General features: G+C 46.3%; 1 protein-coding gene across 3 annotated transcripts in view; it reads left to right on the forward strand.

The window, feature by feature from the left end:
• Positions 1–20,581, forward strand: part of ABR (ABR activator of RhoGEF and GTPase) — a 152,509-nt gene that overhangs the window by 47,866 nt on the left and 84,062 nt on the right. For 2 of the 3 annotated variants that reach the window (XM_058163985.1, XM_058163986.1), the window contains 3 exons: positions 1,229–1,414; positions 7,883–7,990; positions 12,290–12,332. In XM_058163985.1, coding sequence (XP_058019968.1) covers positions 1,229–1,414; positions 7,883–7,990; positions 12,290–12,332 — 337 coding nt within the window. Of the gene's footprint in view, positions 1–1,228; positions 1,415–7,882; positions 7,991–12,289; positions 12,333–12,618; positions 12,743–20,581 lie in introns of those variants that run through there. The other variant, XM_058163987.1, reaches the window with a different exon arrangement.

The following is a 20,581-nucleotide window of genomic DNA, read 5'->3' on the forward strand; positions in this document are numbered from 1 at the left end:
GGGTTCAAATCTCCCCTTGGCCTTGAAAAACACCCTGATTGCAGGCCAGATTCTCATTCTCTCTCTCTCTCTCTCTCTCTCTCTCTCTCTCTCTCTCTCTCTCTCCACCCAGCCTGCCTCACAGGGTTGTTGTGGGGATCAAAAGAGGAGGGGTCTCCAAACGTGGCCCCTTTAAGACTGGTGGACTTTTAATTCCTTTAACTCAGGGAGCTGCAAACTTGGCTTTTTTAAGACTTGTGGACTTCAACTCCCAGAGTTCCTCATCCAGCAAAGCTGGCTGAGGAACTCTGGGAGTTGAAGTCCACAAGTCTTAAAAGAGCCAAGTTTGCAGACCCCTGCCTTAACTCCTCATAGCTGGCTGAGGAACTCTGGGAATTGAAGTCCACAAGTCTTAAAAGAGCCAAGTTTGCAGACCCCTGCCTTAAATCCTCATAGCTGGCTGAGGAACTCTGGGAGTTGAAGTCCACAAGTCTTAAAAAAGCTAAGTTTGCAGACCCCTGCCTTAACTCCTCATAGCTGGCTGAGGAATTCTGGGAGTTGAAGTCCACCAGTCTTAAAAGAGCCAAGTTTGCAGACCCCTGCCTTAACTCCTCACAGCTGGCTGAGGAACTCTGGGAATTGAAGTCCACAAGTCTTAAAAGAGCCAAGTTTGCAGACCCCTGCCTTAACTCCTCATAGCTGGCTGAGGAACTCTGGGAGTTGAAGTCCACCAGTCTTAAAAGAGCCAAGTTTGCAGACCCCTGCCTTAACTCCTCATAGCTGGCTGAGGAACTCTGGGAATTGAAGTCCACAAGTCTTAAAAGAGCCAAGTTTGCAGATCCCTTCCTTAACTCCTCATAGCTGGCTGAGGAACTCTGGGAGTTGAAGTCCACAAGTCTTAAAAGAGCCAAGTTTGCAGACCCCTTCCTTAACTCCTCATAGCTGGCTGAGGAACTCTGGGAATTGAAGTCCACCAGTCTTAAAAGAGCCAAGTTTGCAGATCCCTTCCTTAACTCCTCATAGCTGGCTGAGGAACTCTGGGAGTTGAAGTCCACCAGTCTTAAAGGGGCCACGTTTGGAGACACCCCCCCACCCCGCACTACAAGTCAGCTTGTGCTCCGGGAGAAAAACCATAGGGTCGAAATCTCAAAAAATCGGTCCATCAAACAAGACTGACATCCTAGGTGTGTAGGGGGGGGCAGGAGGGTTGTTTCCCCATTTGATGGCTCTTCCTCCCCCTCCCCCGCAGCCGATGAAGCCACTGAGGGCCACGGCCACCACCTCCCAGCCCGTCCTCACCATCCAGCAGATCGAAACCATCTTCTACAAGATCCAGGATCTCTACGAGATCCACAAGGAAATGTACGACAACCTCTGGCCGCATCTGCAGAATTGGGACAGCGAGGTGGTCCTGGGACATCTTTTCCAGAAGCTGGTAAGTCCAATTTCCACCTGGATTGAAGAACTTGCAATCTTAGGGATTCCCCCCTGGCACTCCGGGGTAAACGGTAACAGAGTTGGGAGGGACCTTGGAGGCCATCTAGTCCAACCCCCTGCTCACGCAGGAGTCCTGGACTAGGGATTCGAACCGCCGAACTGCCGACCTTTCTGATCGACAAGCTCAGTGTCTTAGCCACTGAGCCACCTAGTCAGGGTGCAAAGGGGCCTGCTGCCCCCCCCCCCCCACTCACCAAAAACCAGCAAGTTCTGGTTGAGTTTGGTCTCAGTTCAAATGGTACCTTGGCCATCGTTTGCCGCCTAATGCGATACGGGGTAGTCCTCGACTTACGACCACAATGGATCCCATACTTTCTGACCAGTTGTGAAGCGAATTCGGTCCCATTTTGCTACCTGTCCTGCGGCAGTTGTTAAGTGAATCGCTGAGGTTGATAAATTAGTCACATGGTTGTTAAGTGAATCCCCATGGACTTGGCTTGTCGGGAGGTCGCAAACAGGGGATCACACAACTCCGGGACACTGCGACAGTCATAAACACAAATCAGTTGCCAAGCGTCTGAATCTTCAACACCTGGCCCTGGGGATCCACAATGGTCGCAAGTGCGAGGAGTGGTCCTAAGTCACTTTTTTGGGTGTCGTGACTTCGGTCACTAAACGAATGGTTGTATGTCGAGGACTTGCTATATATAGGGAATCGCAGGATAAATATTTTTGGCATTTTTGGGGGTGTCGCTGGAAATACCACAGGAATTTCACTGAAATAAAAAAAAACATGATTGATAGGATACCTATATTCTGCTTCCCAAGAGAATCAGAGAGAATTTTTAAAGATAGATTGAAAATACAGAATATTCTGGTTTGTCTGTATCATCTTTGAATCTGCTGTGAAAATTGGCCCATGCTGGACAAACCATGCATCAAATAGCCTCAATTTATTTTAGATCAGTGTTTCTCAACCTTGCCCATTTTAAGGGGGATGGACTTCAGCTCCCAGAATTCCCCAGCCTGCAAGCTTTAAGATGGGTGGACTTCAATTCCCAGAATCCCCCAGCCAGCCTGCTTTAAGATGGTGGACTCCAACTCCCAGAATTCCCTAGCCAGCCTGCTTTAAGAGGGGTGGACTTCCACTCCCAGATCCCCCAGCCAGCATGCTTTAAGAGGGGTGGACTTCCACTCCCAGAATTCCCCAGCCAGCATGCTTTAAGAGGGGAGGACTTCCACTCCCAGATCCCCCAGCCAGCATGCTTTAAGAGGGGTGGACTTCCACTCCCAGAATTCCCCAGCCAGCATGCTTTAAGAGGGGAGGACTTCCACTCCCAGAATTCCCCAGCCAGCCTGCTTTAAGAGGGGAGGACTTCCACTCCCAGAATTCCCCAGCCAGCCTGCTTTAAGAGGGGTGGACTTCCACTCCCAGAATCCCCCAGCCAGCATGCTTTAAGAGGGGTGGACTTCCACTCCCAGAATCCCCCAGCCAGCCTGCTTTAAGAGGGGAGGACTTCCACTCCCAGAATTCCCCAGCCAGCCTGCTTTAAGAGGGGTGGACTTCCACTCCCAGAATCCCCCAGCCAGCCTGCTTTAAGAGGGGTGGACTTCCACTCCCAGAATCCCCCAGCCAGCCTGCTTTAAGAGGGGAGGACTTCCACTCCCAGAATCCCCCAGCCAGCCTGCTTTAAGATGGTGGACTCCAACTCCCAGAATTCCCTAGCCAGCCTGCTTTAAGAGGGGTGGACTTCCACTCCCAGATCCCCCAGCCAGCATGCTTTAAGAGGGGTGGACTTCCACTCCCAGAATTCCCCAGCCAGCATGCTTTAAGAGGGGAGGACTTCCACTCCCAGATCCCCCAGCCAGCATGCTTTAAGAGGGGTGGACTTCCACTCCCAGAATTCCCCAGCCAGCATGCTTTAAGAGGGGAGGACTTCCACTCCCAGAATTCCCCAGCCAGCCTGCTTTAAGAGGGGTGGACTTCCACTCCCAGAATTCCCCAGCCAGCCTGCTTTAAGATGGGTGGACTTCCACTCCCAGAATCCCCCAGCCAGCATGCTTTAAGAGGGGTGGACTTCCACTCCCAGAATCCCCCAGCCAGCCTGCTTTAAGAGGGGAGGACTTCCACTCCCAGAATTCCCCAGCCAGCCCTTTAAGATGGATGAACAACTCCCAGAATTCTCCAACCAGTCATGGTGGCTGGGGAATTCTGGGAGTGGATGTCCACTCATCTTAAAATGGCCAAGGTTGAGAAACATGGTCTAAGATCTTGATCTGAATATTTCACAGAAATTAGTAGTTCGGATTTTCTGTTCTTTTGATTCGGTAGGGATTAAGTCTTCAATCTTAAAATATTTCCACCTGGTTTTTTCAAAGTAGATTTCGAAAGCGTTTTTGCATCAGAAACGTCGTTTTTCAGAGAAATTTAAAGAAGTACACAGAACTCGGTTGTCTCAAAACAGCCATTAAAATACATTAGCCTTTTGTTTTAAGAAGGGAATTTCTGAGGGGAACTTCTAGAGGAAAAGGCTAATATTTGTTTAAATGCTTTGTTGGCAGAAATAAAAAGGATAAATTTATGCTGTAAAAATCAACCACTTTGATACCATACAGAATTAACTGGGGATAATCTGCAGAGTTGTTCATCAAACCATAAATTCTCATATTTGTGTTAGGAAAATGTGAATGCAAACTCACCTTATTCTAGTTTTGAAAGGATATACAAATAGTCCTCGACCTACGACCACAACTGAGCACAATTTTTTGTTGTTGTTAAGTGAGACAATTGTTTATTTGCCACAAAGGCACATTTACTTCCTATAGTCACCAAAAATGCCCCATAGCAAAACATTGGTTCGCATAATGACCATGTTTGCTTAACAACCGCCACAGTGGCAGTCACGTGATGCAATTTATGATTTTTTTTATTTTTTTTTTGCTGAACCCTGGCATTGACAGGTAGCCCTCGACTTACAACAGTTCATTTAGTGACCGTTCAAAGTTACCACAGCCCTGAAAAATAGTTATGAGCATGTTTCACACTTACGACCGTCACTAAGCGAACCCTTGTAAATTGAGGATTACCTGAACTGCGTCTTGCCTATCTTGGCTTCCTGAAATGTTGAAGATATTTTTGACAAAATGGAGATTTTTTTTTTTATAAGCAAGGGCCGGATTCCACCTTTAAGAAGGATACCGAAAAAGTGGAATATTTGGCTCAAAAACACCCTTACGAGAAAGACAGATAGAGAAATAAACAAAAAATTTATTTATAATTTTTCCCTGTCGGGACACATCCAACCCCAATAAAAATGTGAACAACTAAGAATAAACAGCAGTTAAAAATTATACAAGAGGAATGAAATCAATGTCAGTCTTCGATTTACGTCCACAATTGAAAACCAAAATTTCCATTGCTTAAGCAGACGAGCTGTTGAGTTTTGCCCCATTTTGCAACCTTTCTCGCTCTCGTTGTTAAGTGAATCATTGCAGTTGTTAAGGTCATAATGGTTCTTAAGTGAATCTTGCTTTCTCGTGGACTTTGTTGATTTGCTTTATGGATAGACATTTATTTATTTATTTGTTTGTTTGTTTGTTTGTTTTAATTTGAATTTATATCCCGCCCTTCTCCGAAGACTCAGGGCGGCTTACACTGTGTCAAGCAATAGTCTTCATCCATTTGTATATTATATACAAAGTCAACTTTTATTGCCCCCAACAATCTGGGTCCTCATTTTACCTACCTTATAAAGCAGGGGTGTCCAAACTTGGTCCCTTTAAGACTTTTGGACTTCAACTCCCAGAGTCCCTCAGCCAGCAAAGCTGGCTGAGGAACTCTGGGAGTTGAAGTCCAAAAGTCTTAAAGGGACCAAGTTTGGACACCCCTGTTATAAAGGATGGAAGGCTGAGTCGACCTTGGGCCTGGTGGGACTCGAACCTGCAGTAATTGCAGGCAGCTGTTGTTAATAACAGACAGACTTAGTCTGCTGAGCCACCAGAGGCCCCTTGTTTGTTTGTTTATTTATTTATTTATTTATTCAGTCAAACATGTAATACGTAACAGATATAAGTATAAACATAATTATGAATACAGGATAAGGGTACGAATAAATGGGGATAGTAGGACAGGGACGGTATGGCACGCTGATGCGCTTATGCACGCCCCTTACAGACCTCTTAGGAATGGGGTGAGGTCAACAGTAGACAGTCTAAGGTTAAAATTGGGGGGTTTGGGGATGAGACCACAGAGTCAGGTAGTGCATTCCAGGCATTAACAACTCTGTTGCTGAAATCCTATTTTCTGCATTCGAGTTTAATGCGGTTTACCTTGAGTTTGTATCTGTTGTGTGCTCGTGTATTGTTGTGGTTGAAGCTGAAGTAGTCATTGACAGGTAGGACATTGTGGTAGATAATTTTATGTACTACACTTAGGTCAGACCGCAGGCGGCGTAGTTCTAAGTTGTCTAAGCCCAAAATTTGGAGTCTGGTGGCATAAGGGGTTTTATTGCGGGTAGAGGAGTGGAGGACTCCTCTCGTGAAATATCTCTGGACTCGCTCGATTGCATTAATGTCTGATATGCAGTGCGGGTTCCAGACAGATGAGCTGTATTCAAGAATTGGTCTAGCAAAGGTTTTGTATGCTCTAGTTAGCAGTTCAATATTACCGGAGAAGAAGCTACGCAAGATTAGCTTTACAACTCTTAATGCCTTTTTGGCAATGCTGTTACAGTGGGCTCTGGTACTTAGATCATTAGAGATGAGTAAAGGTCCTTAACAGAGTGAGGGTTGTCTACAAGGTCGTATCTGCCCAGCTTGTATTTAGTATTTTGATTTTTATTTTATTTTTTGCCAATATGTAAGACAGAACATTTGTTGGTTGAGATTTGGAGTTGCCAATTGTTTGACCATTCTGATAGATAGTCAAGGTCTTTTGAAGGATAGCAGCATTGTCGGTGGCGTTGAATAGTTTTACATCATCCGCGAAGAGAACGCAGTTGCTTATAATATGATCGCAAAGGTTGTTTATGTACAGTATAAAGAGTGTGGGTCCTAAAACTGCTGTTAATTGGTGCAGGGTTTGATAGGGCGTTCCCTATTTTGACTACTTGTTGCCTGTATTTATACTTGAGCTTGTATCGTACTCTACTTGTTGCAACTACTTGTTTAGTGACCGTTTGAGGTTACCAAAGCACTGAAAAGTATGACTTATGACCGGTCCTCAAACTTATAACCATTTGCAGCATCTCCTGAATCATGTGGTCATAATTTGGGCGCTTGGCAAACGCATGGTCGTGGAGATGTTACAAAAGTTGTAACCGTGAAAATGCGGTTATAAGTCACATTTTTCAGTGCCGTTCTAGCTTTCAACGGTCACTAAACGAACTGTTATAAATCAGGGACTACTAGGAGTAACGAAGGAAAGACCAGAGATTAATGCACCAAAAAAAATGGCAAGAGACAAAAGTATTAGTCTTGAAACAAGGTTTTTTTAAAATATTAATAGACAAAAATATTAGTGTTCCGGAAAGACATTTTGTGAGGAATCTTGAGGAAGAAATGAGTTGATTATATGTTTTATATCTATCATAAAAGACTAGATATTTGGATCTATACTGGATTTTGATGAGGAAGGACTAAAGTTGAATAGATATTGTAATTTTCTGTATTGAAATTTTATAAGGTGTTGCACTAAATTTTAAATAGAATATTTTCAAAAGATCTTATGTAAGAAAGACATGGGGGGGAAAATTATATGGTTATAGAAGTTATAAGGGACATATTTTTTGAATTGGATTGGATTTTTATGCTTTAGTTGGTTTTAAATACTTTAGGATTAATTTGTTCTATTGATTTATATATTTTACTATTGTTAATTCTTAATTTTTATTTTTATTTTTTATTTTTTTTTGAAGGATTTTGGTTATGTTAGGAGGAAGTCAGAGCTAGAGAAGGAAAATTGGTATAATAGTTTTGGGAGAAAATTTTCTTAGCATATGTTTGTCTTATTTTTAACTATACCTTGTGCTTGTTCCGGGAAGCCAGGGGGTTGGGGGGAAAGGGGGGGAAAAAAATTTTCTGTAAAACTTTTTGAATAAAAAATAAATAAATAAATAAATCAGGGACTACCTATAAATGAATTTGGGATGACTTTGGTTTTGCAAACTGGCATGTGAATGCCTTCATTCCTGTTGATTTCAAAATGGTTTTTATTAGAAATTCTGTTTATATGTAGCACCACAGAGCAAACAAAGAGTACAGTCACCATGTGCTTTACTGCCTAACTGTTTTTACTGTAACAAGAAAGAGGAAACTTTACTTAGAACATAGATTATAACCACGGATGCACACTAAACACTGCCATCTACTGGCTGAATAATTATGTAGTTCTTGCAATACAAAATGCATGCTAACATGTATTCCAACCGTTTTCCTCCAAAATTAATATTCTTTCTCTCTGCCACAGGCTACACAACTGGGGGTCTACAAGGCTTTTGTGGATAACTATAAAATTGCACTGGAGACCGCCGAAAAATGCAGCCAGAGTAACAGCCAGTTCCAGAAAATATCAGAGGTGAGTTTCAGGGAAGACTGTTATATCCTGTGAAATTTCATAATACAGGTAAGTCCTCAACTTATAACAGTTCACTTAGTGATCATTCGAAGTTATGACAGCGCTGAACAGAGTGACTTATGACCGCTTTTCACACTTACAACCGTTGCAGCATCCCCATGATCACATGAGGAAAAGAATGTTTGGCAACTGACTCATAGTTATGACGGTTGCAGGGTCCCGGGGTCACGTGATCCCCTTTTGTGACCTTTTGACAAGGAAAGTCAATGGGAAGCCAGATTCACCTAACAGCTATGTTAATAACTACTGTGATTCGGTCTTGCTTAGCAACAGAAATGTTGGGCTCCATTGTGGTCATAAGTCGAGGACTAACTACAACCAGCTTGTGAGACTGAGTCGGTAACAAGAGATTAATCTTTCTTTCTTTTTTTTTTTAAAAGATTGTTTATTATTCTCCTGAATCTTCGGAGAAGGGCGGTATAAAAATATGAATAAATAAATAAATAAATAAATATCAGTAATAACAACAATTTGGTACACAACTTTTAAAATTAAAAAACAGAAAATAAAGGCATTAAAAATTGGTAACAGAACAAGGGAGCATCATGGATGTTAAACAGAGGGGCCTCCAACCTTGGCATCTTTTAAGTCGTATTGACTTCAACTCCCAGAATTCCCCAGCCAACCATACATGGCTGGCTGAGGAATTCTGGGAGTTGAAGTCCATACATGGCTGGTTGAGGAATTCTGGGAGTTGAAGTCCATACATGGCTGGCTGAGGAATTCTGGGAGTTGAAGTCCATACATGGCTGGTTGAGGAATTCTGGGAGTTGAAGTCCATACATGGCTGGCTGAGGAATTCTGGGAGTTGAAGTCCACAGGTTTTGAAATTGCCAAGGTTAGACATCCCTAGTACATTTAGTCCTCAACTTACGACCCCAATGCAGCCCAGAATGTGTGTTGCTAAGTGAAACATTTCTTAAGTGAGTTTTTGCTCCATTTTACGACCTTTCTTGCCACTGTTGTTAAGTGAATCACTGCTGTTGTGACATGGTCATTAAGTGAAACTGGTTCCTCCCCCCCCTTGACTTTGCTTGTCAGAAGGTCACAAAAGGGAATCACGTGACCCAGGGACACTGCGACCGTCATAAATATGAGTCAGTTGCCAAACACCTGAATTTTGATCATGTGGCCACGGGGATGCTCCCACCGTCGTAAGTGTGAAAAAGGGTCCTAAGTCACTTCTTTCAGTGATGTTGTAACTTTGAACGGTCACTAAATGAACCGTTGCAATCCGAGGACTACTTTTAGAACAGATTTGCTTCAGAATCCTCGTCCCTTATTAAAAAAAAGTTTTCACAAAACGAATATTATCTAATATGATTCTCCAGCGTTAGTGAATATTTCGTTTGATTGTGTAAAAAGCACGCCCCCCTTTTTAAAATAAAAAAAAATCTAAGGGCTTAAAAATGACAATATTCCAAGCTGAGCAAGGATAGGACAAGCCCCAATTATATGAGTGAGGGCTGTTTTCCCGAATTTCACCCGATTAAAAGCACAAAGTAATGAAAAATTGTGTCTGAGGGAAATTTTTTTGTCGTTGTGGATATAAGTGCCGTTTTCTAGGTTAATACGAGCAAAGATACAGGTAGTCCTCAAATTATGACCACAGTTGGGACTGGAATTTCCATCACTAAGCGTTCAGTGAGTCGTCCCCAATTTTATGACCTTCTTTGCTCTGGTCGCTAAGCGAATCAGCCTTCCCTCATCGACTTTACTTGTCAGAAGCCGGCTGGGAAGGCCGCAGATGTTGGTCCAGGGATCCTGCCACCGTCGTAAATTCATGCCGCTTGCCAAGCGACCCTATTTTTACCACGGTTGTTAAGCAAGCCGCTGCAATTCTGAAGTGAGTTATGCGGTCGTTAAGCAAATCGAGCTTCCGCCACTCCGGAATCCTGCAACCGTCATAAATACAGGCCTGTTGCCAAGCGCCTGGATTCTCTGATCCCCTGGGGATGCTGCGATGGTCATAAGTGTGAGGACTGGCCCTAAGTCACTTTTTTCAGTGCCGTTTCAGTTTCAAACGGTCACTGAATGAATGGTCGTAAACCGAGGACTACCTGTACTAGGAAATTCATCAGTAAAATAAGTGTTTTGTGTTTATTTGTGAATATTCTAGGCAGATGGAGGCAAAATCGGTGTGTTGCCTAAATAGGAGGAGAACGTAGAATAACAGAATATAGATAGTCCTCGATTTGTTCATTTAGTGACCGTTTGAAGCTACAACGGCGCTGAAAAAAGTGACTTATGAGCAGTCCTCACACTTACGACCATCATCATGGTCACATGGTCAAAATTCAGACGATCGCAGTCTCCCATGGTCACCCCTTTTGCAGCCGTCTGACCAGCAAAGTCAATGGGGAAGCCAGATTCACTTAACAGCTGTGTGACTCACGTAATAACTGCAGCGATTCACTTAGCAACCGTGGGAGCGTAAGATGGGGCAAAACTCATTTAACAACTGTCTCGCTTCGCAACAGAACTTTTGGGCTCAATTTGTGGCCGTAAGTCGAGGACTACCTGTACTATTCCAGGCCAATGGCTGTCCAGTCTCTTCTGAAAAACCCCCAGGAAAGACCATAATCTCAAATTTACTGATGTCGTTACCTAGTTGGGTCATGAGACGTCTGCAAGAAAACCAGCAAACTCACAGAGCACCAAAGACCCCGACTTCCCTCCTCCTCCACCGTGCTACTTCCCCTTCCTTCTAGCACTGATAATGTTACCTAGTTGGGCCATAAGACGTCTGCAAGAAAGGCAACAAGCTCAGAAAGCACCAAGGACCCCACAGTCTGTCTTCCTCCTTCCTTCCTTCCTTCCTTCCTTCCTTCCTTCCTTCCTTCCTTCCTTCCTTCCTTCCTTCCTTCCTTCCTTCCTTCCTTCCTTCCCTGATAACGTTACCTAGTTGGGTCATGAGATGTCTGCAAGAAAAGAAATAAGCTCAGAGAGTACCAAGGACCCCACAGTCTTCCTTCCTTCCTTCCTTCCTTCCTTCCTTCCTTCCTTCCTTCCTTCCTTCCTTCCTTCCTTCCTTCCCTGATAACGTTACCTAGTTGGGTCATGAGACGTCTGCAGGAAAAGAAATAAGCTCAGAGAGTACCAAGGACCCCACAGTCTTCCTTCCTTCCTTCCTTCCTTCCTTCCTTCCTTCCTTCCTTCCTTCCTTCCTTCCTTCCTTCCTTCCTTCCTTCCCTGATAACGTTACCTAGTTGGGTCATGAGACGTCTGCAGGAAAAGAAATAAGCTCAGAGAGTACCAAGGACCCCACAGTCTTCCTTCCTTCCTTCCTTCCTTCCTTCCTTCCTTCCTTCCTTCCTTCCTTCCTTCCTTCCTTCCCTGATAACGTTACCTAGTTGGGTCATGAGACGTCTGCAGGAAAAGAAATAAGCTCAGAGAGTACCAAGGACCCCACAGTCTTCCTTCCTTCCTTCCTTCCTTCCTTCCTTCCTTCCATCCATCCATCCTTCCTTCCTTCCTTCCTTCCCTGATAACGTTACCTAGTTGGGTCATGAGACGTCTGCAGGAAAAGAAATAAGCTCAGAGAGTACCAAGGACCCCACAGTCTTCCTTCCTTCCTTCCTTCCTTCCTTCCTTCCTTCCTTCCTTCCTTCCTTCCTTCCTTCCTTCCTTCCTTCCTTCCTTCCTTCCTTCCTTCCTTCCCTGATAACGTTACCTAGTTGGGTCATGAGACGTCTGCAGGAAAAGAAATAAGCTCAGAGAGTACCAAGGACCCCACAGTCTTCCTTCCTTCCTTCCTTCCTTCCTTCCTTCCTTCCATCCATCCATCCATCCATCCATCCATCCATCCACTTTTATTCCTATTTTTCTTTCCCGAACCTTTGTCTTCATAGCCTCCCTTCCCTTACCCTGTTCATGTTTATTTGTGTATTTGTGTGCATGTTTACACGTGTGTCCACATCTGTCTTTGGTCTCCGCTGCAGCTGTTGTTGTTATTTGACCAAATCCCTTTTGCATACCCTCCAAGAGACCCTTCCTCCCTTGAGGAGAGACCAGCTCTGCTTTAGACTTGCTGGGAGTTTGTTTTTTTTTTCTTTCTCTTTGGAAAATTATGGAAAAAGGACCAAGCCAGGAAACACTGCCTCGATCCCCCAGTTGGGGCTGGCTCCCTCAATGCCCCTGCCCGTTTGGCACCCCCCTTTGTCCTCTGTAAAGGGGGGGCTTCCTTTTGGGGGTCTCCCATTGCTGTGTGGGCCTCACCTGACTTTTTCCTTTTTACAGGAGCTGAAAGTCAAAGGAACCCACAGTTTTGTCACCATGGAAGGTAACACAGTTTCTGATCTCCTCTTTTTTTCGGGGGTGGGTGGGGAAGGGGGTGTATTTTGGGGTGTCAGGAGGCATCTCCCCATTCCTTTGTCTGCCTCTCCTTGGGTGGTCTTTTGGGGTGCCCGAAATAAACAAGATTGCTTAGTTCCCGTGAAAAGAGAGAGAGAGAGAGAAAGAGAGAGAGGGAGGGAGGGAGGAAGGGGGAGGGAGAGAAAAAAAAAGAGGAGGGGGCTTCCCTGTTTGGCATGCTGGCAGCGTCTGGCAGCCCCTCACCCCTCCTCTCCCTTCCCTTCCTCTCTCTTTCTCTCGCTCTCGCTCTCCCACCTCTGGAGCCAACGGACCCCCGATACCGCCATGGTGCCATGGAGATCCTTCTCATCGTCCGCTTTTGCTGTAACTGCACCTACGGTGGGTAGGGGGGCTTCTGACGGGGACCCCTTCCCCTATCTCACCCCCCCCACCCCACCACCTCTCCTTCTCCCCTAACAGCTGCTGTTGGACTGGACAGGGAGGGAGGGAGGGAAGGGGTCTCCTTAGTTGAGCAGGAGGGCATCCCTTCTCAAGGGGGCTTCCCTCGGCAGGACTGCTGGCCATTTTTGACCCCTTCCCCAAAACTCCTGTGGGGTGGCGGAAGAAGGCTTTGTCCTTGCAATATCAAGGGGGTGAGTTGGGAGGAGAAAATGAGGAAGGGGCTTATTTCTTTTTCCCTTCTCACCTGGATTTCCAACTTGGCGGTTTTCTTTGTTCCTCCGAATTTCAAATTGGGGTGTCTCGTCGTGGGGCGTTCCGAAGCAGGATTTTTGGGGGATGGTAGTGGGGGTGTGTGTTTGAAGAGGTTGTTGTGGGGGGCGGGCTCGGCCAGTAGTTGGTAAATCGGGGAGGGGTCCGAGGGTCTCCCTCCCCAGCGGTTACATCATTCATACCAGCCCTTGACAATGCCTGGATGGAGGCAAAGGGGGTGTGTCTCTCCCCTGTTTGTTCCTTTATCTTGCTCCGTTTGGGGTCTTGTTGATGAATTGGGGAGGGGGTGGAATTCGTGCCCCCCCCTTGTCTCCTTCAAGGTTGGGGACCCGTAACCTTCATGACATTATGGGGGGGGGGCAGTTTTGGCAGCTGTTCAAGGCTACGCAATGCAAGCTGGAGCTTTGTTTGAAAACGGCGGGTGATTTGAGGAGGGGGGGCTCCCTGGTTTAGTTCACTGGGATTTTGCGACCGGACCCAGCATTGCACGCCCCCCCCCGCCTAAATCGTGGGTTTGGAATTTGGGGGCTCCTTTTCCTTCCATTTCGTCTATGGGGAGGATGGGCTCAGCTCCATGTCGGGGAGATGCTTGCAAAAGGAATTCTGGGAGTGGAAGTCCTCCCCTCTTAAAGCAGGCTGGCTGGGGGATTCTGGGACTGAAAGTCCTCCCCTCTTAAAACATGGCTGGCTGGGGAATTCTGGGACTGGAAGTCCATCCCTCTTAAAGCATGCTGGCTGGGGGATTCTGGGAGTGGAAGCCCTCCCCTCTTAAAGCAGGCTGGCTGGGGGATTCTGGGAGTGGAAGTCCACCCCTCTTAAAGCATGGCTGGCTGGGGAATTCTGGGACTGGAAGTCCACCCCTCTTAAAGCATGCTGGCTGGGGGATTCTGGGAGTGGAAGCCCTTCCCTCTAAAAGCATGGCTGGCTGGGGGATTCTGGGAGTGGAAGTCCATCCATCTTAAAGCAGGCTGGCTGGGGGATTCTGGGACTGGAAGTCCACCCCTCTTAAAGCATGCTGGCTGGGGGATTCTGGGACTGGAAGTCCTCCCCTCTTAAAGCAGGCAGGCTGGGGAATTCTGGGACTGGAAGTCCTCCCCTCTTAAAGCATGCTAGCTGGGGGATTCTGGGAGTGGAAGTCCACCCCTCTTAAAGCAGGCTGGCTGGGGGATTCTGGGACTGGAAGTCCACCCCTCTTAAAGCATGCTGGCTGGGGGATTCTGGGACTGGAAGTCCACCCCTCTTAAAGCATGCTGGCTGGGGGATTCTGGGAGTGGAAGTCCTCCCCTCTTAAAGCAGGCAGGCTGGGGAATTCTGGGACTGGAAGTCCTCCCCTCTTAAAGCATGCTGGCTGGGGAATTCTGGGAGTGGAAGTCCTCCCCTCTTAAAGCAGGCTGGCTGGGGAATTCTGGGAGTGGAAGTCCTCCCCTCTTAAAACAAGCTGGCTGGGGAATTCTGGGACTGGAAGTCATCCCCTCTTAAAGCATGCTGGCTGGGAGATTCTGGGAGTGGAAGTCCTCCCCACTTAAAGCATGTTTTAACCCTGGCTTCCCCTCTTTCTGATAGGGGTCAGTTCTTGGAGGGGGAAGCCGATGCTGGATAATGGGTAGCATCAGGGGTGAAATCCAGCAGGTTCTGACAAGTTCTGCAGAACCGGTAGTGGAAATTTTGAGCAGTTCGGAGAACCGGCACATACCACCTCTGGCTGGACCCAGAGTTGGGTGGGAATGGATATTTTGCAATATCTATCCCCTGCCACGCCCACCAAGCCACACCCACCAAACCACACCAAGCCACGCCCACAGAACCGGTAGTAAACCGATTTCTGGACACTGGGTAGCATGGTCTGCTCCTGGGGTTTTGCCTATAATAATAATAATAATAATAATATTTTAATTTGTATACCGCCCTTCTCCCGAAGGACTCAGGGCGGTGCACAGCCAGAATAAAATACAAAAAGAACAGCACATACAATATTAAGAACAACCTCTTAAAAAACTTATTCAATTGGCCAAAATTTAAAATACAATAACACCTTATAAAATTTACAAAAATTTAAAACCCATAAAAGCAAATTAAAATTTTTTAAATCAAGCCAGTCCAGCTAGACGGAATAAATAGGTTTTAAGTTCGCGGCGAAAGGTCCGAAGGTCGGATAGTTGACGAAGTCCAGGGGGAAGTTCGTTCCACAGGGTAGGAGCCCCCACAGAGAAGGCCCTCCCCATGGGGGCCGCCAGTCGACATTGCTTGGCTGACGGCACCCTAAGGAGTCCCTCTCTGTGAGAACGCACCGGTCGCTGGGAGATAGAAGATGGCAGTAGACGGTCCCGTAAATATCCTGGTCCTGCCTGTTTCAGTACCCCTGATTTTTTTCCCGAAAATCCAGAATCTCTCCCAATGGCGAGACGGTTGGTGTATAAATTTAAGAAATATTTTTTTCTCTCTCTTTAATTCAGGGTGGGTGTGAAAGGAGACTGGATGTTTTTGTGTCTGGTTGATGTTTTAAACTAGCCCAGGGGTCTCCAACCTTGGCAACTTTAAGACTTGTGGACTTCAACTCCCAGAATTCCTCAGCCAGCTTTGCTGGCTGAGGTATTCTGGGAGTTGAAGTCCACAAGTCTTAAAGTTGCCAAGGTTGGAGACCCCTGAACTAGCCGGATGTGTCACTGTGCAAGTCTGTCTTTGGTATAAACTAGGGGTGTCCCACTGTGGTCACTTTAAGACTTGTGGACTTCAATTCCCAGAATTCTCAAGGACCGCTATAATTTCGGGCAGTCCTCAACATACGACCACAACGGAGCCCCAGATTTCTGTTGCTAAGCAAGACAGGCGTTAAGTGAGTTTTGCCCCATTTTATGACATTTCCTGCCACGGTTGTTAAGTGAAACAGTTAAGTTAGTAAGACGGTCGTTAAATGAATCTTCCTTGCCCATTGACTTCGCTGGTCAGAAGGTCTCCAAAGGGGATCATGTGACTCCGGGACCCTCATAAATATGAATCAGCTGCCAAGTGTTTGAATCTTGATCACGTGTAACGGTCGTAAGAGTGAAAAACGGTCCTAAAGTCCTTTTTTTAAAGTGCTGTTATAACTTTGAACTGTCACTAAGTGAAACTGTTAAAAACCGAGGACCGCATGTACAAAGCACAGTAGGAATTGTGGAGGGATGCCCCTCGCTTCATTTTTCTTCGCTGTTTAAAATTTCCTTTGGGAAGACGGATTTTTTGCAGGCGAATAAAAGCACGGGAAAATCCCCAGATTTTGTTCCGTTGACGCCCACACGGAAATAAAATTAAACGTTTTGGGTCCTTTCCACCCCACCCCACCCCAGCCAAGGTAGATTCAATTTCAGAAATGACGTAATGGGAAATTTAAAAATAAAGAATGTGATCACCTTTTATAAAGGATTAGGGTAGCGTGGCAGCTTTATTTTAAAAATCCCACAACGCTTTCCGCATATTGGGTAGCATTCCTGGCTATCCGCCATGGAGCCAGAATTCTGCCAAAATTTTAAGCGGCCATTAGCAGAAAACTTTCCCAGGCTGGGAGTGGACCTTTTCCGTTTCTGCGGAAAACACAAGGCGATTCGTTTTATACAAAAATAAACCAGGGATGGACAAGAACAGAAATGGGCTTTGCGTAATTCACTGGTAATCAACCTGGTCCCTATCGCCCACTAGTGGCCGTTCCAGCTTTCACGCTGGGCGGTAGGGGTTTTGTCCGATACTGGAGCACTTTCCTTATTTAAAAAAATTTAATTGACTTTAAAAAAAATTGTCATAGCATTATTTCAAGGTATTGGTTGCCACCTTTAAAGCGCTTCATGGCATGGGACCGGGGTACTTACGGGACTGCCTACTGCGATCGATGGTCTCCCAGCGACCAGTGCGCTCCCATAGGGTGGGCCTCCTCCGGGTGCTGTTGGCTAGTCAATGTCGGCTGGCGACCCCCAGAGGGCCTTCTCTGTGGGGGCTCCAACTCTCTGGAACGAATTACCACCAGGCATGCGCCAACTCCCCGATCTCCGGACGTTTAGACGCGAGCTGAAAACATGGTTGTTTCATCGAGCAGGACTGGCCTGATAGTATTTTAATTGGGAGTTTTATCGGGAGTTTTTAGATGGGTTTTATATAGTCAGCCAAATTTAAATATTTCATTTTATTTTATTTTAATGTTTATAGAAATTGTTTTTAATATGGCTGTAAACCGCCCTGAGTCCTTCGGGAGAAGGGCGGTAGAGAAGTACGAATAATAAATAAATAAATAAATAAATAAATTTAAAAACATTTTCATTAGGTTTTCATAAAATTCCCCGTGACAATTTAAATTTCTGAAAATATACTATTTGTATCGCCCGCACATAAGTTTAGTTCACGTTACCTAAGTGAAACTAAATGGCGCTATAGTGCGACCGCAAACAAAAGAGCCTCGTCCCAGAATAGCTCGTGCAACTCCCCCCACACCACCCAGCTGTAACAGACAAGCAGAGCTGGTAGCCGGCGCCCCCCCCCAAACCCAATCCACGATGCACGAGAGGCATGCGCAGACGACGATACACGGCGCATTACTGTGGAACTGGTGGGTGGTTAGAAAATTTTACTACTAACAGAGATACAAAAGTGGGCGGTAGGCATAAAAAGGTTGATTACCCCTGGCATAATTTAACAACCCGGTTTGCCTAGTGCCGAACCGAAAATGTGAAGCCGCTTGCGCGGGGTTTCAAACACACAGCGATTTCCTGAGCGCGGCTTGCAGCCCGACTTCTCGGGCAGCCGCGGTGAGTAGAGCAGGCGAGGCGCAGAAATCAGCTGGGCGGGCGAGCGAGCGAGACAGAGAGTGAGATATATAGGATGGGATAGCGCCGGGGCAGGTGGACAGGCCCAGGCGGTGGTCGGAACTACCGGTTTAATGCGAACCGGCAGCAGCCCATCTCTGGCCAAGAAACAATTTTGTTGTACAAGTGCAACTTTGGCTTAAGAGCTATAGACCTGGGTGCAAGGGTCTGAAAATAGAATACAGTGAATCAGTGGTGGTATTCAACCCATCTGGATCAGTTCGAGCAAACCAGTAGTGGCGACCTGCGGGTGAGCCGCCCCTGCCCACCGGCCCCGGCGCTATGCCGTTCCTATTTAGCCACGTTTTCTAAGCCGCGCGCATGCCTGCAAGCCCCGCGCACTCAGATTTTCGGTGCATGGCGAACCGTTGGTCAAATTAAATTGAAACCCACCTCTGCAGGGAATCCTTGACTTACAACCACGATGGAGCCCCAAAAATAAGTTGGCTAAGCGAGACCGTTGCTAAGTGAGCTTCGTCCCGTTTTACGACCTTTCTTGCCACACTTGTTCAAGCAAATCACCGCCATTATTAGTTAGTAAAACGGTTGTAAAACGGTCTGGTTTCCCTCTTGACTTTGCTTGTCAGGAGGTCACCAAAGGCGTTCAGGTGACCCCAGGACACTGCGCCCGACATAAATAGGAGTCCGTTTCCAAGCGTCCGAATTTTGACCATGGAGATGCTGCCACGGTTGTAAGTGTGGAAAAACCGCTCTGAATCGCTTTTTTTTAGTTTTCTGTTGTAATTTCGAACAGTCACGAAATGAATGGTCGTATGTCAAGGACTAACTATATCCTGAAGGTCCAAAAATTCAGCCGCTGCAAAGAGCCAACCTGAAGCTGTGGGGCATTAAAATATTGATCGTATAATATCCTGTATTAAAAATGTAGTCAACGATACTGCTCCAGGTGTAAAAAGGAACAGAAAAACTGTCAATTTTTTGTTAAATATTTTTTTTTTGCTTCCTATTTGTTTGGGGAAAGAAATGGATGTTGTTTATTTGTGCATGGAAAAATACAGGTAGACCTCCAAATATGACCGTTCATTTAGCAATCGTTCGAAATTATGACAGTGCTGAAAAATGTGACTCACTCTATGACCAGTCCTCAACTGGTTCAGCATCCGGCCATCCATGATAGGGGCAGTTGGCCACTGGCATGTACTTATGATGGTTGGGGCATCCTGGGGTCATGTGATCTCCTTTTGCAACCTTCCCAGCTGGACATCCGACGGACAAGCGTAGTTGTTGTGACTCCAGCCCCCGAACCTGACCCCATGCCCGAAAATGACTCCGAGAGTAAGGGGGAAGGGCCGGTAAGGCTTACCTCGGGAGCACCGATTCCTTTGGCTCAGCTCCAGGAGCCAGAACCAGACCAGTCGGAGGACGTAATGAGGCTGTCATCCCCTGATTCCTCCCTTCCCCAGGCTACGCCTTCAGACCCAGCTGATAATAATAATCAAGCTTGGCTTGACCCGCGCTTCGGAAGATTAGAGAGGCTGCGTCATCAAAAAGAAGGGTGGAGCAGGAGCCCCACCCCAAGGATATATAAGGAGCTTTGGGACTGCTCTCACTCCACGGGAAGCAAAAGTTTAGCTGAACCGTTTCAAAAAGAGCTGAAAGTCTTGCTATGTGAGTCATTTGTTTGAACTTTGGCAGGCAGCTGAGATTTCTCTGCCAGGACTGATAAGAGCCGTGAATCCACTGGCTGAAGGCCAGCTTGTTGCTCCGAAGTGGGGAAGGAGACAGAACAGTAGTCCATGGTGGAAGCCAAATTTACTTAGTGACTGCGATTTGCTTAACGATGGCAGTGATTCGCTTAACAACCTGGCAAATAAATCAATCAATCAAAATATTGGATGCGACTCACTCACTTTCTGCTTGGGTGGGGGGGTTGGACTAGATGACCTATAAGATCCTGTTCTGTTTCCCTCCCCCCAATACTCCCAGCAAAGAGTCAGTCAGAGGCCTTCTTTTCTCCTTTTATTTTATTTATTTATTTATTTATTTATAGATGTCCTGGCCACGTCTACCCACGGGCCTGCCAAGTTTCTGGAGATAACGAGGAAATTATAGATAAGGCCAGAATTACTCACGAATATATTCTTTCCTCCATTGATACAGTTTGCCCGCGCAAATTCATTGCTTTGTCCAAGACAAAAAACCAGGAAGTCCCGCCTCCTATTTATAGTCTCTGCAGATGTCACTGCATGACAATTATGACTTGGCTTTATCCCAACGCTGCTTCTGCTGCGCATGATCACGCCTGCGCAGTCTTGCATCACTCCAAAACTGTTCTTGGGGCATTGCCAAATCAGAAGAAGGCTCCAGGGAATCAGGTCTTGCCGGCCCCTCCTCCTCCCTTTGAGTGGGTGCCAGGGAGGGAAAGGGCTCAAGAGAAGCAGGGCTTGCCAGGTCTTCTCCCTCACTTTCTGAATCATCTGAGTCCAGGAGTCCAGGTCCAGGAACCTGGGTCACAACAGATCCCTTCCAACTTTGTGAATCCGTTAGATCTTAAGCCCCTTGCTTAGTGATTGAAATTCTAATCCCAATTCTGGTTGTAATTGGAGGACTACCTGTTTACCATTTTTAATGCGGTTAAAGAGTGAGGGGGTTTGCTATGAAAGAGCATAATAAGGACTTGGACTAAATCTTACAACTTTAACTTTTTCAGAACTTT

Source organism: Ahaetulla prasina, chromosome 1, assembly GCF_028640845.1.
Source record: "Ahaetulla prasina isolate Xishuangbanna chromosome 1, ASM2864084v1, whole genome shotgun sequence".
NCBI classification, from domain to species: domain Eukaryota; kingdom Metazoa; phylum Chordata; class Lepidosauria; order Squamata; family Colubridae; genus Ahaetulla; species Ahaetulla prasina.